The sequence below is a fragment of the Trachinotus anak genome, unplaced genomic scaffold, assembly GCF_046630095.1.
Source record: "Trachinotus anak isolate AG129_WGS33_773 ecotype Australia unplaced genomic scaffold, CSIRO_AGI_Tana_v1 ptg000016l, whole genome shotgun sequence".
NCBI classification, from domain to species: Eukaryota; Metazoa; Chordata; class Actinopteri; order Carangiformes; family Carangidae; genus Trachinotus; species Trachinotus anak.
Window position 1 is genome coordinate 14,005,972 of NW_027273867.1, and position 25,592 is coordinate 14,031,563.

A 25,592-nucleotide genomic window follows, 5' to 3' on the forward strand; every position below is an offset into this window, starting at 1 on the left:
ACATCTTACATTTTGATGGAGCTGTTGCAGCAAAGAAGGGATTTTAAGGTTTGACAATATTTTATCGTTTTTACGTAGTCAAACGTCAGCAGCAGCCCATCGTGAAGGCGCCAGACTCAAACAAACAGATCCGAGGACGAGTTTCTTAACAGAGAGGCAATGACCTAAGTTATACAGGTTTGAAAAAGCGCAGAGGAAAGCTGAAGACATACCCGTGCAACTGTATGAGGTCAGTTCAAATATGACATGGTCGTTTTGCGTTGTATGGCAAGCCTAAATGATGTTATGATTAATAAATACCGCCTAGCTGTTAGCGAAGTTAGCTAACTGAGGGCTAACACCAGTCATGTAACTCAGAACTATTAAACCGCGATAGTGTGAATTAATACTACAAAAGTCACAAAAACATGAAACAGATGTCTAGTTTATTCTCAAAGAAGATTTTTTGTTTCGTGTTTTGTAGATTTTTTTTTTTCACCCTCCACCATGAAGACCCCCAAGCCAGCGCTGCAGACCTCCAGTCAAGAGGAGTGTGGTGTTTGGCTGGACACAGTGCAACTTAAAGGAAAGGCTAAACAGGTAACTATAGAAACTGTCTTTAAATTCTGCATAAATGGCTATTTTGATACTTCTCAATAAAGCAGTGAATTAATGCATTTAGTAAAGTAGATGTTCATAATATGCATTGCCTTTACAATATGTCACTACTACTACACCATCATATCTATCTTAGCCTATCATGCTTATTACAAAAGAACCATATTTCATTTTGCACATATTATGTTTCAGAAACGTCTCAATCGTCCCATTTCTAAACTGCTGAACCCCTTCGCTGATGGCGGAGGATACAGTTTGGCTGTGGCTCTCAACTTCACGCAGACCAAAATGGAAATGCCAAAGACCAAACAGAGCTCTATATCAGCCTTCTTCACACCTCAGCGCAGAGGTAAGTACCTAAAGTTCTACTGTTATCAGGTGTCAAGACATTAGTCCTATGTTTTAGGATTATTATTGTCTTCAGAAAAATCTGTCACAAGTTGGTAAAGCTGCACTAGACTAAACTTGCTTGAATGTATAAATTGCCACTGTCCATTTCTTTTCCTCTTGACTAAATGCTTGCTTATTCTTTCTGCCAAAAGTTCTCAATAAGATGTCTACCTCTGAAGTACCAAACATGGATCCAGAACTGTCCTCCTCAGAATCTACCTCAACAACACCCGTGCCTGTTGCGTCAGGGACAAAACGAAGACGAGAAACATATCTTGAAAAGTCTAACTCTGACCCTGACGTTGATCGTGAGTGGAAAAGTGAAAATGTGACTGAGCCTGAGGCAACAGTGTGGCAGGAGCAAGGCAAAGCAAACCATGGACTTTCTCAAAACATGTGCTGTGAGTCTGAGCAAGAGCAGTCTGAGGAGTTTAATCTACCACAGTGTAAGAGGAGGTGCACTGACATCTCCTCATTACTCGGTGAAAGTCAGCCTCCACCACAGGCATGGAGTCAGGATCCACTGCTCACCTATAGCCAATACCCTGACAGTGAATTTTACCTGACTAATCAGGAAAACACTACAGCAACAGACTTCAACGACTCTGAGCCAAGTTTCCCAAACAGTCTACAGACTGAGGAGGCCTTCGGATTTCAGATGGCTCTGAAGGGGAGAACCTCGACTCAAAAATCCTTTAAAAACTTTCATTCCTCTCAGGTGGAGGATGACAAAGAAAACAGCAGCATTTTGTATAAGTCCCCAAGTAAGCGCTCATCTTTCGTGCATACTGAACCTCTGTCAAATCACGAATGTACGGAACCAAAATCAGCATCACCTCGAAAACACACCACAGATCAACTGTGGAAGAAAGTTGATAAAGAAGAGAGCTCACAGTTCAAATGGACAAAATCGAGCAGCTCTCCTTTTAAAAAACGAGCACCACCACAGCAGCAAAGCAGAGAGGTCGATGAGGACAGCCTGGCCATGTTGTTTACCCAGGACTCTGTAGGCTTCAGGGTGATAGCACATAGAGGTCTGGAAGTCAGGAGTCCCCTCAAAGATCAGAGTAACATAAGCACTAGGGCTGTGAGAGCCAGTGCCTACAAGTCTTTGGTGGAGGACGAGGAAGATGAGATGCTCTTTACTCAAGACTCTCAGGGAAATATGGTCATCAAACACTGAAAGGATTTGAAAGTCACTACCAGTTGTCTTGGTGTTTGTGGATTGTTAATCTTTACTTTTTTTAAATGACTTTAATCATATTTGTGCCTCTTCCAATGTGTCAAAACAGGAATCTCTGGTTTCTGTATCAACCTGATTCACCTTGCACCATCTTTAAAACTGAAAATATTGATGTTTTTCTCTTTGGTTGTCCTCTCACCTCTCTTCATCCTTAGATAGTTTGTATTTGTAATAACACAACCAAGCCAGAACTGAGAGTTTAGATTTTATTTGAAAAATGATACACAATTACATCATATTGTTTTCATGTAAATTAAACGTTTTGAAAAGCATTGGTGGTGTACACTATCTTCACTATCTATGCTGGTGCCATCTTAGTACAAAACAGAGTGATGTACAAAGAAATAAAGAGACCAAGAAGTGCTCAAGTGTAAAAGGTACCACTACTGTCAGTATTTTAAATCATAGAAGAAATTAGTAGCCAAGTACTTGTTTAATTATTTTGATCAGTTGATTTTATGTCTCCTGCAGAACATCAATCATTACTGGATGGATTATGCACTAGCAAGACAGCATCTGGTATTAATGCAAAATATACTAAACACTGTTGCATAAACTTCACTCACTAAGTGAAACGGTACTACATGACTACCATGCACTATACACATTTAAAGAGGTAATTAAAGTACACTTTATTAGATAGAAAAATAGCAAAATGACCCACATTTGACTCTGAGTTGTTCTTGTCTGCTTGGCCACTGAAAATTGAGCATGTTATGTCCTCTTTAGCTTTTTCTGTTAAACTTATTGCTGTCATGGTCTAATTTGTGCTTTAGCTTTCGTATAATGAAACAAAAATATTTAGAGGATAATGAGATTTTGATGCTGTTGCTGAGGATTGTATAAGATTCTTTATATTTCAACAGTTACATATGCTCACATATATGCCTTTATTTCTATGGCACAGAAATTTAAGAGATGGTTAAAATACTGGGTTTGTGTGATTTAAATTTGAGATATCCATTTATTCTATGGGCATGATTTCATAGAAAGGAAAAACCAATGTATTGAATGCTTCATTACAATCAACAGCTTCAAAGTGCTGTAGAAGCATTTCATGAAATAACAATTACAGCCACAGTGACTGGATCAATAGTGTGTGTTACAGTGCCTATGAAGGATATCCCTTTTATATCTCGGAAATTCAATAAATTCAGGGGGACGGAAAGATGAAGATGACAAAGCTTCAAATCAGCCTGCGATCTCGGTGGGCTCTGTCACCAGCTTGGAACCGTCCCAAACAGTCTTGAACTGCTCCGGGACAGGAAACTCTCTCTGCAAAACAACAAAGAAAATGACTGAAAATCCACAAATGAACCAAAAAATACACACTCAAAGGTCAATAAAGAGCCAGCATAGACATTTTTTTGTTTCTATGTGTTCCTTACATAATCATCATCTCCTTGAGGTATCATGATGTTCATCTCAGAGCTCTTGGCACTGACAATGTCACAGTTCAGGGAGTCCTTACTCAGGTAGACCTGGCAGCCCTCTGTCTTGTTGATGGAAATAGTAGGAACTGTTCCCAACACCTACAACAAAAAGATAGGTCACAATCACCGGCATGTACTTGTGGCACAATTTGCACAGATACATGAAACAAACAAAACAGATTCCAGTGCTGTGTTTTCACACAGAATAAGACAAAGATATCTGGCAGCTGACAGCTAAACGAGGATAAAACCCAGATGACGCCTGCATTCAAAGCAACTTATAAATGCACAACTAAAATAAACTCATTGAGTCAATAGAATTTCCTACATTACGGACATTAAGACCATTAATAAGTTCAATTAGAGAGCCTATAAATGTTTTCTGTTCAATTTACATTTTAGACATTTAGTTGGCACTTGTATTCAAAGCAACTCAGATGTACTAGAGTGAAATATATGTTACTAACATTAAAATGTGGAAGATTTTATAGCCATTACACCCAGTCCCCCAAGTTAATCTCTTATGTTGTTTGTGTCTAAATGCTTTACTTACCTGCAACTGAATTGCTTTGGAGTTGATGATCTCCACAATCCCGACCACATTCTCAAAAACCAGACCCAGCTTCTTACAGTTGTCTGGCGAGAGTGAACACGTGCAATAAGGTAAATTATAATGAGAAATTACAAACGTAATCACAAAAGCTAGCATTTCAGTTTTCTTGGAGGCCGCTCACCTATGATGATGGAGTTAATTTTGCCCTTAATCTGCAAGGTGGAGTTGTTACAATTGAAGACATACGCCACTTGTTTTAGCTCCGTCTCCTCAATCAGCAGGTCATGTTTCTGCTCAAAGTTTTCCTGCAACAACAAGGAAACAGATCCAGTCGATAGTCAGTGCAGTAGACGAGAGTAAAAGTTTGATTGCTCTCCCATCATATAAAATATACCGTCTTCCTTTTGGGAATAATCCCTGAAACATTTCACGTACCACCCTCCATTTCTTCCCTTCCAGCTCCAGCAGAGGGGGTCTCTTCTGGGCCGCTGCTCTCGATGAGCTCACAGTCCCTGAGGACTTCATTTTGGTTTTGGTCTCTGCTGCTTGAGAGCGCAGATTTGGGTTCTTATGGGTCTTCTGGTCATCTGATACATGCTTCAAACCTACAGACACAGAGGAATTACATTATATACTATATGCACATGCAGGGCCATAGCAAGGATTTTAGACAATGCTGAGGTCAGCTGTCTTAATAAACCTTAAAAAACATGTGTAGTCATAGAATTTAAACTATTATTCCTGTAATTGCCGGAAATATTAATGAGGACATGACCTTTGTGTCCTCAGTGGTAGCTTTGGCCCTGTGTACATGCATTTCATATCATATCATTACTATATTTCTTGTTGACAAATTATTATCTACTTATTATATAATGTCTATCTTTCAGTGAAAGTGCATAGCAACATCACATTCATGCCATTACTTAAGGTCAGTTCACCTGCATCATGAGGACATCATGGACATTATGAGGACTGAACATGACATGATATAGTGATATCCTCTGCTATCTGTTATCGTTTTCAGGCCCACCTTTGGTGATGTCCATGCCCTGGTTGAGCTGAGCGAACAGCGCTGAGTGCTGTCCCGGTGCACCGCCCGCCTGAGGCTGGGAGTCATCGTCTGTGAAGACCGGAGGTGGGCCAGGTGGAGGAGGAGGAGGTGGGGGACAGGGAGCACTGGGGGCGGTGGAGGGGTCAAAGAGGGAAGGAGGAGCAATGGGGCCCTAGGGGGTGAAGAAAGCGTCATTTAAGATTGTGACATTGCATTCTGGGTTTGTGAGCTTTTCATGAGAGAAAACACAGAAGTAACAGGTGTTCTGTGGATAACAACTGTAGTAATACAGATTTCCAGCAGGGGGAGTATTGCACAAGAAATATACTAAAGCTTTTGGCCTATGTTGATACTTTTTTACTCTGGACTACATGGGATATGACAGATCATTGTCTGTGATTCTGTTCTGAGTACATGTTGAACACAAGAGTGATTTTAAATGATGGACAGGCATTTTTATTTCCCTCTAAAGTTGTTAAAAGCCAACCCATCTTAGCACCACACATTTATTCTGTTTCACCTTGTTTCAGCTCTATTTAAATTATATGATGTTTACACTGAGGGAAATGATTCAACAAATGGAAATATTCCTTTTTCATACATCGAAAGCAACTGGACTTGGTTATTTGTCTAGGAAGACGTTTCACCTCTCATCCAAGAGGCTTCATCAGTTCTTTCTCGCACCAGTCCCAGGCTGGTCAGTTGCGAGAAAGAACTGATGAGGCCTCTTGGATGAGAGGTGAAACGTCTTCCTAGACAAATAACCAAGTCCAGTTGCTTTCGACTTAAAACTCCTTTGAGATACTATGACCTGGACAAATGAGAATATTCACAGGCTTTTTCATACACATACATGACGTATGTATCTTGAGAAACACTGGGATTTCCACTGTGGATCTGAGCTTGAGCTGCTTTATCAAACATGCCAAATATTATCTGGTTTCTGTTTCTTAAATGTGGGGATTTCCTGCTTTTCAGTGTTTTATACCATTGTATACTGAATATATGTGGGCCGTTGATCTGTCAAAAAAACACACATGAAGTTGTCACCTGGGACTATATGTGAAAGGCACTTTTTAAAATCATTTTTTAACTTTTCATAGACTAAATGATTAATCACTGAAAATAATCACTTGTTTCACTAGTTTGAACAAATGTGGCTGAACAGTATGAGTTTGTATTGAGTTTCATCAGATCCTCTAATTAGTTACAGCTACAGTTCACACTCCTTTTACTGAATGTCACCTTTGGTTTAACTGATGAGCTGTGTACAGTAAAAGTGAACAGTCATCTATTGAATTGACTGCTACAGTGAGGGGAACCAGACACACACACACACACACACACACACACACACACACACAAACGCACACTTGCTGTCTGAAGGCCTTGCACAGCTGCCAGAAACACACACACACACACACACACACACACACACACACACACACCTATCACAGGGGTTCTGTGGGTTGAACTGACACTTTACGCACTTCTGATCACAGCTGAGACTACTTGACCTCTGACATGAGGAACATGTGTCGTGCATATCATAGATGAACAATGCAGAGCTGTTACACTAGCTCAGCACATGCCACTGGATTAGAACTGTGTGTGTGTGTGTGTGTGTGTTCATGCATGGCTGTAAAACTGTCTGACTGCTTCTCTGTGTTTATGGCTGCTTGTGTTTACATGTGTACACAGACATGCACAGAAAAATGACTTTTTTGTCAAGGTGTTTTTCGTCCCTGTTTTCTAGATTTTTAAGGCCATTTTGTAATTTTTTTGGCTGACAACAACTTATGTCACTGGGATGTGTTTCATTTAAAATGCTCATATATATATTCAGGAACAATCAAAGACATTTTCCAGTGCTTTACACTTGAGAACATTGAAATGATTCATCAAATAGTTGATTGGAAGCAAAAATGCTGATATTCTCTGATAATAAACTGTTCAAATGTGATAACAAACAGAATATCTTTGGTTTTTGAATGAAAAAAGCAATATGCCAACATCACATCACCTAGAAGATTTTATGAGATTATGATGGGCATTTTTCATCCTTTTCTAATATTTAATAAACCAAATAATCAAATACTTGAGATAATAATTAGCAGTTTGTTTAATGATGAAAATAATTATTAACTGTACACCTTTAATGTGATTATGATGGGCATTTTTCATCATTTTCTAATATTTAATAAACCAAATAATCCAATACTTGAGATAATAATTAGCAGTTTGTTTAATGATGAAAATAATTATTAACTGTACACCTTTAATGTGTGTGTAAAGTTGATTTGTGGTCAACAGGTACTCCATTTTATCATCCCGAAACAACTTAACACAGTGCCCTGGTCAGAAGGTCACCACAAATTGCCTACAGGAGCCCACAGGGGACAGCTGAAACAAATACTTGAAAACTCAATTACACTTATCGTTAGAAGGGACACATTTAATAAGTAACATGCTCCCTTGTTTTCAATTTAAGTAATGTTTGTTGAATTATTTCATGTCTGAGTGTGCCCCATGTCTGGTCTGAGGAACTAATGTAATTCAGTAGTTTGAGTGTGTGTAAATCCACCTCCATATGTCTGCCTGAGCACGTCAGAGTATAAGTGTGTCACTAAACCTCTATCTGAGCAGCAGATGACGGCTGCGTTGAAGGGGGACCAGCCCTGCAGTTTAGGTTACGGCATAGGCTGCATGTGTGTACACAGGCTCTTTGTCGGGGTTCTGTGAAGAAAACCTCCATTCAAGTAAACCCTGAGGACCACCTGTCGGTAGCACACACTCCCATCCTTGTACACACACACATACACACAATGTGTACCTCACACACACTTCAGCTCTGTTGTCTGACAGCAGGGACAACAGCTGACACACACACAGCCACTGCAGGCTCTCAAGTTTCTGCATGTAGAATACACACATGTGAGCGCAGTTGTTGAACATTTTCTTTCAATTTAGGCTTTAATCTAATCTTTTCATGTTAAAGGAGCAATTCAACATTTTGGGAAATGCCTACATTTGCTCTCTAGCTGAGTTTAGCATAAAGAATCCAAACAGCTAGCCAGACTCTGTCTGATGGTTACAAAATTCACCAACCAGGGCCTTTAAAGTTTGCTAATTAATGCTTTATATTTCATTTGTTTAATCTGTACAAAAATGTGAGTATAAATATGTCATGTTCAGTGTAATGTGAGATTATGTGCTGAACTAAGTCTTGGTGTGTTTTGTTGAGTGGTAGCAATCTCCTAGTCTAATTCATAGCATGAGAGTGAATAAGCATATTTGTCAGATAGTGCTGTCGTGACTTCTGCGTTTTAGATGCCAAAATGCAACACAACTAGCTTTTCCTGAGTTAATAAGAGAAAAAGGGAGAAACCCTTATAACTGACAAGAGAAGGAGGTTAAGTGTGCATTGAAGGATTTGTTTTCAAGCCGTTGTAATCTCCAGGATCCAGTGAGGGTGAGTGCGGAAAAGTCCCTGAGCAGACATCCATAAACAGAAGTGAGTGTGGGAGTGACAGGGGTTTTGGGAGCTCTGTTGAGAGCTACGGGGTGCAGCCACTGAGGAGAAACTCATTCATTCATTCATGCTCTCTGCAGTGGTTTATGTAACCGGTTCCTCCATAACTAAAAATGGAAGTGTACGCAAAAAGTAGGAGTTAATTTGGGCTCTGATGTAAAAATATCAAGGCCTGTGAATGGAAAATAGATGAAACACAGCTAAGATAATAAACAAGTTGTCATAGGAGTGATTTCTTGTTTGCAGGCAAATGTGTTGTGAACTTTTAGAGATGATGATGATGATGATGATGATGATGATGATGATGATGATGATGGCTGGAGGAGCAAGTGCAAACATACTTCACATTTACATCCTTATTCTTATAGGAGGATGGTGTGTATAACACGGTGTTGAGTTGCAAAAACAATTATGTGTTTAACATGAAGGGCATGAATAAACATTTACTTACACTCTTGCTCCACACCAGTCCGGTGGTGTGGTGCTGTTTGATAAAGGACTGCATCTCGGTCCAGATTGACAGGTAGGAGCGCACCCAGTCCACATGGCGCCTGTCGCTGGGTGTGGGAAGTGATGGGCGGGCAGGTGACAAAGATGCGATGATCAGATGAAAACAGGAGGGAGGAAGATGAGGGAGGCAGTAAAGAAGGAGGGAGCAAAGGTAGTGGAGCTGTTGAGCATCAGCGATGTCAACAAAGTGGGCAATGTTGTGACATTTTGCAGCTCACACTTGATTGCACACTCAGCCCATGAAAATATATGAATGAGTATCTTTGATTACAGCAACACTGATGAGTCATTTTTTGTAGCTCTTCATCAGGTTGACATGAGCCTGATTTATAAGAGTTATCAAAAAATCATTGATATATCTTTTAATGGGCTGAGAGAAAAGTCACTATCATATAAGACTTCTGGTTTATTCTTTCTAAATACATGTCACAATGTGCACAAAGATTTTTTTCTCTTTGTTTTATATTTCTCTTGTAAATTATGTCACCTTGTCAACACAATATCACACTGTGAAGCATTTTTTCGAATGATAACTAAACAAACCATTTTTAAGTTGCTATGGTTTAAATTTAAGGTTTAAATTTTGTCAGAATATAAACTACTCAAGTTTATCTAATTCCCAGACTTTAAGAATAACAAAACAATGATATCACCCTTGTGGCATGTGCATGATAATGCTTGTGAGGAACTGAGTGGATGTATTTACGTTTCCTTGTAGTCCTTCAGCACTCTGTTGGTGTAAAAGGTGGCAGCATCGTTCATCTCCTTCACATAGGGACCCGGCTTATGAGTCTGAGAGAGATGAAAGTTCATTAGAAACAACTTTATCTCAAACTCAGTGTGACACTGCCAGATCAAAACTGTGTCTTCCAGAGCTTCATGAAAGTATATCTGTAAATGATAGACTATCTAGCTATCAGCAGATTTGTCTTCATTTAAGAGTACAAAGAATTACTCAGAATGGCATTTTGTACTTAAAGGTCTGAGTTGGACATGTTTGATAAGCCCTCCTGACAGCAACTTACACTGACCAGAGCCAAAGCCAAAGCCTTTTATTTAAGAACTCAAGAGGAGGAATCTTGATCTTAAACTGAATGATAATCATCCCAAAACTCAGAGGGAGAGGTTTTGTGCTAATGGGAAACAGAGAATGATGAGCAGGAACATAGAGGGACAAATACCGTGTTTTGAAAGAAAGAAAAACATGGTAGGATGAGTTTATTTAAAGTTCCCTGTTTATATGCAGCATTATTATAGTTTTTATGTATGTAATTTCACTTTTTGCATCATAACACTTAAGGTTTAGACTTGGGCTTCTGGTTTAGTTTTCTGGTAATTAATAGTACAACTTCGCATGGACATAGTTTATGTCAATGTTCATGTACTATCAGTGTATTTGTAGCTGATCAATGCATTTGATGCTTTGCTTCTGCAGCATTATCTCCAAACAAGTCATGGTTATTACTTCCTTTTCTCTTTAAACCATAAAGGAGATCTCTTCAGTTTAATGTTTTCAGATGCGTGTGTATAATTTTAATTTCAGGAGCCTGGATGCTCTTCCATGTTTATGTTTTAGTTAAAGTCTTAGTTTACAATATCAGCCTTGAGTAAACTTGTGGTCTTTATATACATGGGTCTACTGTATGAGTGTCCTTGTGTGCCTATATGCTGATACACACCCTGCAATGTGTCCCTTTATTTGTACGACAGCGGGTGATTGTATTCCTTACCACAGCGACCCAGCCTAGTGCGGGGATGCTCTCGCTGACAGCTGACAGGTGGTTGAAGAGGTTGCTGCCGCGGCTTTGCTCTCTGAATTTCTGAATCTCCTGAATGTGATCTGAAATTGGCTTCAGCAGGTCATTAAGCTCCATCTGCAGGAGAAGAAGGGAGGAATTAGGAACAGCAGAGCAGGAGGATGCAGGAGAAAAAGAAGAGATACCAGAGGATGAAAGAGGGAGGGAGGGTGAACCTTTTTTACATGCAGAATTTTCAGACACTTGATTTTACAACCCCTGCGTTGTCTCCCCTGCTCATCCATACTGCTCTCTGTGCCAGTCAGTAATTCCTCAACTAGGCTACAGGACAGTAACTAATTTTATTAGCCAGAGCCTTTTTCCGTTGGAACTTCCAGATCTCAGCTACAGTATAGCCCAGCTCCCAGCTCCCAGCTCCCAGCTCCCCTCCCCATCGCTCCGTCCTTACAAACATTCCTCAGTTCATGGGGAGATCCCTCTGGCCTTGTAAGGCATACCGCTCCTCCAGTGTTTACAGTTTACCTATCACACATGCGCCTGCACACATTGATTCAAGAACACAATGTTTCATTGGTGAATTGTTTCCCCAGCTTTCTTGTTTTGATCCGCAGTGAACTGGATGCTATGTGAAACATTTACTGGTAATGAGCTGTGACAAAATAGTTTCTTTATTGAAATGGGAAGCTAAGGACCACGCTGCAGAGCACTGCTCTGGGACTGAAGCAGTCTGCAGTCTGTTTGATAATATCTGTTTTTAAATTACATACTACTGATGTCATGTTACATGTAAGGTACAACCCACAGCCCAGAGCTCATTTGTGTGTTTATGTGAGTGCACATAAACATATCTGTTTTTACTTTTGTGTATTGTTTGTATAGTGCACATAGATGTAGGTGTGTGGTGATGCTGTGAATAAAAATGCTTATAAGTCTGCTTCTGTAAATCCATGCTTGCGTGCAAAGGAGCAATAGATACAGAATAAGTTTTCTCCTTTTTTTCAAACAAATTCTTCCCTCAATCAGACGCACATGATCTCCATAAGCTGAGATAGACGCTTCTTTCTCTGCTCCACCAGCTGCTTTTATTCTCCTTTAATCCTGCGAATATCTGTCTTTGAAGCAGTATGTCCAAAACAGAAACCACAGTAAGGCAAATAGAGATGTACTGGGTCTGCTGCGTAGATGTTAGTTGATGGCAGTTGCTGGTACGGGGGGATTCAAGGTAACAAGCTCATGGAAAAAATAACCACCATAATTTTCTTCACCTTTTTCATCCCAATTCAATTTTCAGCTATTATTTCTACTTTTATTTATGCACCTACTCATTTCCTTCCATTCTTTCCTAAACATCCATATGAAAACTAATGGGTATTAATGAAAGATGTCTTAACAGGTAGAAGTCTTGCATTTAAACTTGTAATAAAATACAAAGGTATGAACAGCAAATGTACCTGCGTATCAGAGCTAAAGTTAGGCAGAACGACCCCTTTCAGAGTGTTACATCATTATATATATATAGATATAGGATTATTACTATTATGGACACATAATGCATATAGCATACACATTCAACAACATATAAGCAGAATTTAAATGTTTCTGGTCAACTACTTTTTAACTCAAAAACATGTACTTACACTGTATTTAAGTGAATATAACTTTTCACCACTGAAACTAATATGACTATAATATCAAATAAGTTACTGCATCATTTAGGCTCTCACTGCATTACGGACTGACAATAATGTCATCATGGCTGCCATTGAAAGTATTATATGAGTCAGTGCCTAGGTCAGAGTGTGGGTTTCCCCTCACTTGGTCAAGCTACACAATGAGGAAAAAGACAGAAATATGTGAGATGACTGGAGGGTGCAGAGAGGACTTATCTGAAAAGGAAAACATTAGGCATTTTCCCACATGCTCAGTAGCTTAAATGTTCTGGCCATTTTCAGAGTCAAGCATCAAGTCAGAGCAGAAGCCAGAGACAGTTTTCCATGTAAGACCCTTCACCAATTTGCCAGCTCAGGAGCTACTAACATTTCTGAAAGTCTTCTGCTACATTGTTTGAAGGAAAAGAAGCAGCTACATTCCTAAGCACAGATAAATCTACAACGGTCTTAAGTATGACGGCGTTACACTGAGCAGCTGTAACAGAGTTCATGTGCTAGTGAGAAGCTCTGACTTCCTCGTCAATTATAAATGGAAAATTCAATCCAGAACACAAAGAAACAAGCATGTAAATGTCCTGAAAAAGTTCAAATTAAATCAAATTAAAACAGCTTGAAACTAAATCATTTTTATTTCCAGTTTTTTCCTCCCACAGTGACTCACAAGTAAAGCGGTATTCAGTAGGTACAAAAACAAGTAAATTATTAGCACTGAATCCTCAAACTGTACACTGAAGCGCCAGCAACCAAATCAGTGGCTTTTAGCATTGGCGCTCCTTTTCCTGGTGACTGAAGGCGCTTTTGTCAGGTCAGCCATGATCTGGGACATTAAAGGAGCATTTTGACAATTTGGTAAAAACTCACTCTCTTAGTTTTCTTGCTAAGAGTTAAAAGAGCTAATTGATATCACTCACATCTCCGCACACTAAATGTGAAGCTACAACCTGCTTGGTTAGCTTAGCTTAGCACAAAGACTGACAACAACCTGGCTATGTCCAACCAATGGTAAAAAAAAAAAAAAAAAAAAAAAGAATCAGCCAACCAGCACTTCTAAAGCTCACTATCAAACACACATTTAATTTGTTTAGTCCATACAATAAACTGAAGTTTTTTTTTTCTTGCCGGGATCTAAATAACTGAACTTTGAGCACAGCTTCATGAAGCTAGTACCAGCTCCTGGTTAGATTAGCACAAAGACTGAGAGCAGTTTCTGGCATCAGTCTTGTGAGCTAGAGCTTCATCAGAGTCAAAGACTGAACTAAAGCAGCTCCTAAAATTCGGCATTATGAAATGTGATTGCTTACTGAGGTGCTTTTTAACTGCATATTCGGTGATAATCTCTGAACTGAGCTGAACAAAATGACTGAAATCAGCAAAGTCATTTAAACTTAGGGTGTACGTAGACTGCTACACTGTCAGGTATCAGTCTAACAAAAAACATATTTCTCTAAATTCAAATGCACACACTGTATGACTGCATGGATAAGCAGTCACCTGAGGCAGAGATGTGGACTGTAGAAGTGGCGAACACAGACAGAAAGAGAATGAGCCAACAAGAGGATCAAAAGCGTCGGTTCACATTATTTGATGGGCAGTGAATGAGTTCAGTGTGTTACAATAGCACAGTATCCGAGGCCTTGACTTCCTATACAAGCACTGGATCAAAGGTAGCGAGTGGAGGGCCACAATGGGAAAACAGCTGTAGGAGGGTTTTTTAAATCTGTAAAAGTTCACAGGGTGTGTGTGTGTGAACTGCCAGAACCAGTAACATAGACACACACACACACACACACACACACACACACACACTGAGTTAACAGGCCAACCTAAGGTCACATGAGAGAGGGAGAGCATAAGAAAGTAAGGCTCTCACTCTTTCTCTTTGTCTCACACACTTTCTAACTCTCTCTCTCTCTCACACACACACACACACACACTGACAACAAGCTCAAATATAGAACATGCCCATAAAAAGTCAGAGAGCACAACAGGGCTGCGCTGGAGAGAAGGGCCAGAAGTTTGTGAGCTCTGTGTGTGTGTGTGTGCGTGTGTTTGTAGAGAGAGAGAGAGGCACTGGCAAGAGTCACACACACTTTTCTTCCTCTGTCTGATCTGTATTGAGGACTACAGATATAGACATGAATAAGGGAGGTCAACAGATGTGTGTGTGTTCGTGAAGTGCTTTAGTGAAGAGGGTTTGTACTGATGGTTTGCGCGTGTGCGGGAATTCAGTATGTGTACGTATGGGTGTATTTAAAGGTTTGTGGGTCATGTTGACTGCGTATGGAGATCTGGTGTCCTTAGCTAGCCTCAATTCCAGAGGCATTTTCTATTATCTGCCTTTTAGAAAAATCAGAAACATGATACTTTTACATCCTTGTATATTAAGTTAAAGTGGTATATACGACTGCACTGGCAAGTAAACATAACAAACATGAAATGGTCATTATTTTGTTAACATTTACTTTATTGTCATATCAGAGTTACTATAATCTGAAGATCAGATTTGGTGTAGAATAATACTGCCAGAAAAGTCTAACAAATATGGATCCTTTACATCAACCACAGTTCATCCTCTCACAATCTAAAAGCCAAACTGAAAGGATATAGTGCAATATTGTCAATATACATTATATTGTTTATTGTTTATGAAAGCCTTTTCCATCTCCACCATCCATCCCATATGACGTGAACATGGCATGAGACTCAAATGATGGGTTCTTGTTGAATGCTATCAAGAAACTGGTCCTGTATCTTTGGGGTCAGGCCCAAGTTAAGTGACCAGTACTAAAGAGAGTTGCAAGTTAAACCTTCAGTTTTTCTTGTTTACCTGATGCTCACCATTAACACTTGATGTCAGATCAAATCTGTTCAATGCAAAAACCTAACAATTAAATATTTAAGGTCTGTGGCTATGTAATACAAGGCCTGTCGGGAACTGTCTTCTTTATCCTGCACTGTTGCAGCAATTTACAAGGTCCAAACTTGAGATTTGAACGTTTTGTTTTTAAATCTCAAGTCAAGTCAAGCGTGTCTGGAGTGAAGCGAAGCCCAAGTCTCAATTCTCAATCGAGATATTTTCTATGTTTTGAATGGTTTTACCCAGTTATGGCGAATTTCATCTCCACTACCCTCACATCTCTCTCCTCTCTGTCACACCACCCCTCTCCTGGGTCGGTCCCTCTCTCTCTGTAAAGCCCTCGCTCTTTCCTTGTTTGCATTTCTGACAATCACTGAACGCGCTTTTCACCGCCTCTCTACCAATGACCTGACAGACAGGGAGTAATCACTTCCTGGTAGGCTCTATGGACCCTGTAACACACGCACACACACACACATACGCATACACACATACACAACACAAACAGAAGGCCAATGGGATGATATCATATTGGCTCTCAAACACACACACAGCTTTCTCTCCCACCCCCTTTTCTCTATACGTGAACATGTTGGGAATGTGTTGTATTAGCGTTTTCTTAGTCAAAGAGCAGAGTAATCCCTCTGTGAACAGCCTGTCCTGCTGGGGAACACAGGAGGGGAGGACACAGACTGACACACAGGGCTCTGATACTGTTCATTTTGTTGTTAGGCTGCGGTTAAATGTGAAAAGAATTGCATTGTGGTCCGCCTGCTGCAACTGACTGCAAAGGTTTAGTTTACGTATCAACAGAGAGCATAAACAACATAAACAACTGGCTGGCAAGCCTGATTCCTGTTGCTTGTAGTGGACCGTTGAATAACTTAAACTGTTGTCTGCATGCAAGTGGCAACCAAGTTGGCACATGCTGCACAGTTTTTTTGGAAAGTCTACAATTGAGAGATGATAGGAAATGAGGAGAGAGACAGATGGAGAATGACACACAACAAAGGTCCCCGGCCAGATTCAGACCGTGGATGCTGCAGTTCATGGTCACCTCCTTAAAGTCCTACGCCACCAGGGTGCCAACTCTATTGTTTTACAGTCTACGACAGACTTTAGAGTTAAGTAGAAAGTGTCAGGATGAACTGGCACTTTGGCATATGACTTGGAGTGAACACACTGAGGTATTATTTAGCAAAAAAGACATTATGATTATAGTTTTAATTTAGGAAAAATACCTTAGAGGTGCTATTTTTAGGCTTTGCAATTGAAACATAGCATGGCCGATATTAGCATTAACAGCTTAAGCAGAAGAAAAAAACTGATAGAAATAAAAGCAAAATTAGAGTTAACATTGGTCTGGCTTTCCCTCTGCTGGAGACAGCGCTTGGCGATCAAAGGAATTAAGTTTGATGCTAAACTCGCAACGTTTCTTCTAGACTGCTTAGTAAATAACTGTTAATTGCTAACGTTGGCTATGTAGCAATACCAAAACTTACAAATAGCTCCTTTTAAAAAGTCTTCAGCTTTACAAACTTGTTTATCTTATCCGATACATTTTAATAATGTGATCAACCATTTAAACCTAACAACATTTTCTCCTCTTGCAATCATAAACACAAAGTCACGGCGGGCCTAATGTGACCACGGTTACTAACCCTCAGTGGGTTTGCATGGTAATTTTCTGCTGTTGTACCTGGGCAGGTTCCTGGTGTGTGGCAGCCATTTTGAGGAAAGTTCTCTGAGTCTGCAGGGCATTGATCACCATCTCCGCCTGTCAATCATAAAGGGTCACAGTCAGATAAATTAGGTTAATAATACAATACATATTATGGAGTGTACAGAGCAACATGTTACTGTATTGTGCATATTGAATATAGACAATGTTGCAGTTCCCTGAAAGGAAAAGATTTTCATGGTTTTCTCTCAGTTTCTTTGTGCTTTGCCAGTTTATTCTCATGCCTATTGAACTATAACCAGTAAATCTGTCTGTATTGCACATACAAAAGCTAGTATACAAAACACACACACACAGAGTTTGGGTTGGTCCCAGCCAGCCGTGTCCTGTGTGTGTATGTGTTTGAGACCTCCAGTCTCAGGCCAAGGGAACCACCAGGGAGGCTTTGTCCATAAAAGGAGCTCTATAAACTTAAAGAAACTACCTCTGGCTCTCACTCACACACACTCCCCCTCCTCACCCTGTGCAGTGATGGGACACAGAGATAGAAATCTTCTTTCAAGGTAGAGAGGGAAATATACAGGCTTTTTTTTTTTCATGAATTTCTTTCTAACGGCCTTCTGTTTTGGAGCCCTCCCTATTGTTTTGGATTAATTCCAAGGATACAACACAGCTATTTTTGCCAGCTGGCTTACCACAAAACACACTTACAGTCCTAGTGGGAGTTCAGGTCATTACCAAATAGGAAAAAGGTGCTCCAATCACAGTTTGATAAATGACTGAGAGGTTAAAGTTCAGTCATACTCCCATCCTTGGCTTGGTAGAGGACAGGAAAGCTTTGCTATCATACACACACATGCACTCACTGCCTGGTTTCTACCTTTAGATCATGGACCTCCCATACACACTCATTACTATCTTAACAGAGCTATGCATATCTAAGTAGGATCTAGAGTTTGTTTATAAATGTACATCTAATGAAATAAAGGTTTGCAGGAAGAGAAGCAGTAGTTTGTCCCCTGGTATCCATCTGCTCTCTATTTAGAGAAGAGATAAACAGAAAGCTAGATATCATGCTTATATGAGTGGATTTTCTTAAAATCTCAGTTCACTTAGTAATTAACATATGTTGATTGGTGAATCATAAAAATCAGGGGCAACATCTGGACTGTCACAAGGATTTAATGAAGCAGAAGTAAGACCAACATTACACTTAAATTAAAATGAGATTCATGCTATGAAAGCTTGGAGTTAAAGGAGTACTCCAGCAAATTATTACTGCATTTGCTTTAAGTTGAGGGATTTGCTAGAGCCAGGTTTAAAAAAAAGAACTAGATACAAAGTGCTTTTACATGAAGACTAAACTAAACTTAGGGTGTAAAATTGCTAGACTGCCCCTTAAAAGCATGGTTAATAGTTGCTTTGGCAAACAATAAACTGACAGACCTGCTGCACTGTAACCGCAGATCATTGCGGCAGCAGCTGTGGTGACATTTGTCTCCAACAGCTGCTGCAGCATATGTGTGTCTGTGTGCATTTATGAAGTGTGCCTGGACAGGTGTGTGTCTGCAAGTGATTCATGGTTAATCAGCCAACTTTTGTGTGGAATGGGGAGATTTTATACACTGAATATGTGGGTCTGAACATTTGTGTCGCACACATGAATAACTCACATGTTTCTCCACATCGCTCCCAATGGCTCGGCTGTTGTTAAGGTAGTCTGACACTGGACCCCTCAGTAGCACATCAAAGGCCTCCACGCACTGAGACAGACCTGAATACACACGGAAAAATCACTAGTGTTTGCATGTTTTTTGCTTAAATGTGTCCCCTGCCTTTATAACTCGAGAGCTGTTTTGCTCTGTCCCCAGTGTCTGAGTCAAACAGTTTTAAGCACAGACTCGCCTCCATCGATGCCATTGAGACAGCCTCCATTAGCCATGCCACTGGACGTCTGCATGGTGACGGACATCTGCTCCAGGCGAGTCACAGCTCGCTCCAGTCGCTGCATTAAGCCTTCCATGGTGACAAACCTAGAAAACAAAAGAGGGAATTGTTTCTCAGACTGCACTTTGACTGCACTTTCTGACCTCAGACTGATGATTAGTTTTGTGATATTGTTTTACTCCATCGATCCCAAAACATCATGATTTAAGTCCAAAGTCCAGAACATGGAGCCAGGACAGATTCAATATCCAACTTTGACACTCGGCTGCTTGTAGTTTTCAGGACGCTGGACCATGTCGGCAGTTAAGAGTCAAACTAAATGTATCCAATGTGGTGAAGTTTATACGAACACTGTCTCTGTTTGAGCTGACTGGCCCTCTGCCACAGTCACAACCTCTGTCATGAACACATGAAAGCATCACACACTCATGGTTGCATGCCTCTGCCAACCAGTCAAGTTGCAGGAAATATGGTCACAATCTCCCCTTCCTGAGTTACAGTGTTGAATAATGGCCAGAGGTGTTTTTGCAGAAAATGATGTCACACTGATTTGATTTTATCCTCATAGACATTTGAGTTAAATTGTGTTATGTTTAGTGTATGAATTTGTGAGTTATGGCCAAAAACGTGTTTTGTGAGGTCAAGGTGACCTTGACCTTTGACCTTTGACCACCAAATTCTAATCAGTTCATCCTTGAGTCCAAGTGAATGTTTGTGCCAGACATAATAAAATCCTCTCTCGGCGTTCCTAATATATTGCATTCACAAGAACAGGGGGTCAATTTGACCTTGACCTTTTCCCAGCAAAATCTAATCAGTTCATCCTTGAGTCCAACTTGACATTTGTGCCAAATGTAAAGAAATTCCCTTAAGACGTTACTGAGATATTGTATTCCCGAGAATGGGGCGGGCAGACAAGTGAAAGATGGTCCTATGAAAATACTTCATAGACAATACAGTATCTTTATTGGGTAATGAGATACAAACAACAGGTAATGCATAAACCAGGAGAGGCACTGATCTTTAAAGCAATGAGAACAAAGAAACAGTTTTCTAAAATGTTGTGGAGCCAGACCAGAGTTTAAACCTACATTTAGCAGTGTAATACAGGTATCTAATATATCCTCGGACATAGATCACCTGAGATGATGCTTATTGGGAAAGAGAGGCCTCACCGACTCCTGTTAGAAATGAGATACTGGGGGAGGGATGTTGACCCAAAGATGCACACATATAGTGGATTGCCACTGCATCAGTGTAACATCCATGATCACTTACCTAGATGCAGCTGAAATGTTCAGAGAGTATAGACAAGCCTGGCTTACTTCATATGTAAACAAATCTCTAACTGTAACCGAATGCCGCTAGAATACATTGGAGATTGCAACGCAGACCACTCTGTATCTCCTTCTTTAACACTGACCAGCTATATACCTCACCATGAGGCAATGTAGGACTGTTTTCCAGTATTTATTAGTCAGCAGAGTGGAATTTGATCCAGCAACCCACTGCATGTTTACGCAAACTACTGCTAGGTAACACACTCTTCCTAATCTGACACCTGTTACCTGTGCGCCCAACAAACACAAAACCCATTGGTGAAGGTTGAATGATCTGTAAAAAAAAAAAAAAAAACACCAGGAGGCTCTGCATCAATCTGGCAGCTAGCAGCTACAGTATGGAGACTGGATTGTGTCTGCTGCCTGTAATCTTTGTAAATTATGTCTAGTAATTATGTGCTATGGGCACCAAACATGTCCTGATGGGCGTCATCGTCTCATTTCTCTGGAGAATTCACTTGCTAGTGCCAGATGCCTGTTGCAGGACTCAGCTGCTATTTCTGCTCTCTGGGTCACAACAGCTCTTAGGCAAGACCTGAAACCTGGAGAGCTGGATGTGTGCAACAAGTCAGATATGAACCAACAGTGTCAACTCTGCTCCAGGAAATGTGTGTGGATGGAGTGGGAGTTTATCATTTGTTATTTTGGTACCCTTGTTTAATAACATCATTAATAAAGGATTTATAGCTGATTAGTTTTTATTTCTGTGTCGTGCCAAATTTTTGGGCTGGTGTATATGGGGTTAGAGGACATAAAAAATAAAACAAGATACCTTGTAGTAACACAAAACCAAAAGATAAAAATGTCATCATTGAATATAAATCTACACTAATTCAAGCAAACTGTATTTATGAGGAAAATTTGCAAAAAAGAAAAAAAAGCTGCACTTCTACAAGCCACAAGCATTTATTCTGATGGGTTCTCATCTCCCCTCTAATACGGTAACTTCTGGGTTGCGAGGTTGTGAAACTGCCCCTAGGCTATGTGTTTATTCTCCTCCAAAATGGTCCTTGCTTTGTCATGACCAGACATCTAAAATACTTCTGTCAGCAACTTATTAACATTTACACCTGCAGACTTGATTGATGATCATATGAGCCTTTCATTAACAACTTATGAACATATATAGTATATCAGATCGCTTACTATCTTCTGGCCAATTAGAAAGTGCCTATGGCCCTTTATTAACATTTATAACAGCAGACAGGGTGGCCTAAATTGTTCTTATGAATGCCTTATCACTGATCTATAAAGCAACGGTGAGTAATTCAATAATCATTTATGAAGCTGTTACAATTTAAGTATAGGTCCTAAATAAATAAAAATAAACTCCTAATAATAAAGGGTTACTTACTTTGGGCTCAGATGAAGTTTTTAAAAATGTCATTTTATCAGAGCTGAAATATTTAGTTGGTCAATTGATTAGTTGATCATCAGAAGAGTTACTTGCAATTAATCAATAAAGCTTTTGAAAGCAAACGTGATAAACATTTGTTGGTTCCAGCTTTTTCACATGTGACGGAAACTGAACATCGTCAGAGGAAGGATGTCACCTTCGAGTCTGAGAAATCATGACTTGCAGTTTTCATTTCACAGTGTTTTTAACACAAAAGATTAATTGATTAATGAAAAAAAAAAGAATAATGTGCTGCAGCCTAAATTTCTTACATTAAGTAAAGGCCATAGACTCAACTACTGTATTGCTCAAGTTCAAAACACTTCACTTAATCACTGTCGTGCTCAATACCAATCTCAGACTTTGTTTAAAACCCACCAGACAGAAACAGCCAGCGGCTGCCCTGATTGTATTGTAAACCAGCCAAACTCTCCATGGCAATGCAAAGACATAGCCAATGAAGCTCTTTTAACTTTTCATATAAACTTAATTTATTCACCCCATCACAGAAACTGAATGGGAAACAGTTGGTATGAGTTAAAGCCTGCTGGTTGCTTCAGAAATACATTTCTGTGGCACAAAGTCTCAGAAGTACCAGAAAAACATTTAAAAAAATGTTGCAGTCACTTACAGTAGGCTACATAATATTCATCTTCCTATAATTTTCAGCAGTTGTACTAAGTCAACACTGTAGTCTCCACTATATGAACACATTCCTCCCTCTGTTTTTCCAGACAGGTGGGCCATGGCGTCTGCCACATGAAGACCCCAGACCAAAACCAACAGCTGAGAAAGCGCACATGTCCCTGCAGTGGAAAGATATTACTGACTTCACCATGACCTGCATGTGTCTCCTGAACCCTCTGGCCTGGTATCTGATCTTCGGGGCTATATTGGGCCACAGCTTGTGGTCTGCTGCTATGGCCCTAAAGTGAGATATTCCAACGTAGGTCTCACTGCCCAGCGCTGTACTCTAGGACTCTGGATAAAGTAAATCTTGGTAAATAAATGTTTGGTGGGAGCAGTGTTTACTCTACAGTTGAGTTCATGCAGCCACTAAAGCAGGGAGCTGTGATATCATCGAGGTGTCAGATGAGAAAGTCTCATCTACAAAAAACCATTATGGCATCTTGGTTTTGATTTTAAAATGCTGTGATTAAAAATTACTAACACTAAATTTAAATTAACTGAAATAAAACTAGGTTTTGGTCTAGATGATGAAGGTCCATCCAGTAGCTGTTCTGGGACTTGTGATCATATCACATGATCTTCATCAGCAGATGGGTTCATTTAGGCCCAATTTTCTTCTGAGCTCTTAAGGTAAGATTAAGTAAAATGTGCTTTAACTAAAGTTTTAAACCAACATTGACGATATGTGGCACAACTGAAAGCTCCTTGAGGACTTTGAGGTGAGTTTGTTGTGTGAACTGTTGTTTGGGTTTTTTTAAAAGAAATTGAATCTCAAAAAATCCACAGCCCATAATCCATAATCTATAACATTAAAAGGCTGTTTGAAGCTCATGCAGTTTTATTACAGGTGGCTCATCGCGCAGCCTCTCAAAGGCCAAAGTTCATAAGAAAACATGACATGGCACTGGCTCACTGACAGGAGCTTCACCGCCTCCACAATCTGGTGCTTCATGGTCCGGACCACAGTATCACCGTTACTCCAGAGGGCAAGAGGAAAAAGAGGAAAGGTGCCCTCACACTGAGCCAAACGTAAGGAAGCACGGCGCACAAGGAGCAGGTGAAGTTGACTTTGTTTGGACATTTTCTGCGCAGACTTCACACATCTCTGTCACACACCCCTGCTGCAGGACCTTATCCCCTCCGCCCCACCCCGAATTTCAACCAAACTTTCCATTCAGTCAAAAAAAAAAAACAAAAAAAAAAACTGGTCAGCAGAGAGACATCTTACCTCCCTCCTCTGGTCGGCGGTTAATTTCTGTCTGTTTTTTGTTGTGTCTGTCAATATCCCCGGACGGATTCGTGGCTGGTTTGCTGTGGCTGCGCGGTCCCCTCCTGCCTCCCTGCCCCGTCACTCAGCTGCGCACAGCACCGGGATCTTCCGGGATGTCCTAATTAAGCCACACGGTGAACCTGAGAGCCCCGGCGTGCAGACACCGGGACCGTGACTCAGTGCCGCGGTTTCTCCTCTGGGGCGGACGGACATTTACCTCGCAGGCAGCACTGCAGCCCCAGAGAGCCCTGCTAAAAATAAACGACTGATTGACGCTGTGGCAAAGATTTCTGCATGAGTCCTTTAGGCTACTGGCAGGGGAGTCATCATCATCATCATCATCATCATCATCATCATCATTACAGAGTCCATGGGAGTGAAATGAGGCCAAAGTCTGACCACCATCTTGGAATTCCCCCTTTTAAAATCCCCCCCTGCAGCATTTTTATCAACTGCTGATGTAGGTTTTCCATCCTTCGTAAGTCAGCAGGTACACAATCCACCATAAAAGTTATGCGCCACTTATTAAGTGTCAAACTTTCATTTGAGATTGAAAAAAATTTGGTCAAAATCAGTAGAGGCCAAGATAGTCTGACTTTGAGTCCCCGAACAAAAACACGTCCCATGCTGCAACTTCATTGCATCTTCTGTTACACCGAATCCACAGTGTTGTGAGAATGAGGAGAGAACCTCCTGTATTTCTGACTTGGAGTGTTCCTGCATTACTGGCTACTGCTGCTGCCAACTTTGTAGTCACCGGGTAGTTAGTCGAATTAGCTTTTTCAGTCAAGAGAGGATGAGAAATGAGAGAAGGAGAGAAACGAGGAGTGACATTATGACAACATGTCCCTGGATGTGAACTGGGGACGTTGCAGTTCATGTTCAGCACCTTAATTCTAGGGCACCAAGGCACCTCAGAATTAGCCATTGTTATTGTGTTAGTGTGTTATGTATTACAAACAAACAGTGGCGTGTCTCATTTTAAATTAACTTAACTTATTCTGTTAGTGTTAATATTGGGTTTTGCAGCCATGTTGACACTTCTGTAGTTCTTTTTGGCAAGTGGAAACATATCATTGCTGCTAGAAATCCCTCATATCTCCAAGTGGAACTCAGACACTGACATTACATTTTTTTCCCGCTTGACCTCTTGTAATTACAATCTCAGTGCTATAACCTGGACAGAGCGTTAGATCCCACACACACACACTCCGTCTGTGATGCTGGCTTTCTGTTATAAATCTTCAGGAAGACTGATTCCTCTTCGAGAGCAACTGAAGACATTACACAATCGCTTTCACAAGTGTCAGTCCTTGTGATGGATAAACTGGTCTTGATGTGTAAAACCGGTGGACTCCTCCTTCAATAAGTCATTAATAATCCACCAGGTTTGCCGTCTAATGAATGGATTTTGGTTTGAATAGTTGGTTGTGCACTCAACGCCTAGCAACCCAAAAGGTGTTTTTATTAATGGCTCATTAACACACTCATTTCACAAACTAGCTGAAACTAAACAGTTTGGAAGTGATAATGACTTTAGAAAGATTACATACATAAAGACATTACAGCCTCCAACTAACTAGTAAACTGAACTTGGGTGCTCCTTTCACCAGAACACTATCACAAGTTTACGTCATTGTTGTAATAAGAAACAGTTTTAATCTTATGTCAT

General features: G+C 40.3%; 2 protein-coding genes across 2 annotated transcripts; one reads left to right on the forward strand and one right to left on the reverse strand.

Annotated features, from left to right (window-relative positions):
* The first annotated feature begins 38 nt into the window (after nt 1-38).
* On the forward strand, nt 39-3,037 carry LOC139634048 (aurora kinase A- and ninein-interacting protein). Its single transcript, XM_071500280.1, has 4 exons — nt 39-229; nt 464-579; nt 790-946; nt 1,140-3,037. Exons 2-4 carry the CDS (start codon nt 487-489, stop codon nt 2,168-2,170), a joined length of 1,281 nt encoding a protein of 426 aa, XP_071356381.1. The 5' UTR covers nt 39-229; nt 464-486; the 3' UTR covers nt 2,171-3,037.
* On the reverse strand, nt 2,423-24,311 carry cap2 (cyclase associated actin cytoskeleton regulatory protein 2). The gene is made up of 13 exons (XM_071500279.1): nt 23,879-24,311; nt 19,183-19,310; nt 18,951-19,051; nt 17,296-17,373; nt 11,043-11,186; nt 10,019-10,104; nt 9,254-9,359; nt 5,250-5,442; nt 4,652-4,821; nt 4,398-4,521; nt 4,217-4,299; nt 3,619-3,762; nt 2,423-3,505 (listed from the first exon to the last, which is right to left on the reverse strand). Exons 2-13 carry the CDS (start codon nt 19,298-19,300, stop codon nt 3,422-3,424), a joined length of 1,431 nt encoding a protein of 476 aa, XP_071356380.1. The 5' UTR covers nt 19,301-19,310; nt 23,879-24,311; the 3' UTR covers nt 2,423-3,421.
* Between the last annotated feature and the right edge of the window lie 1,281 nt (nt 24,312-25,592).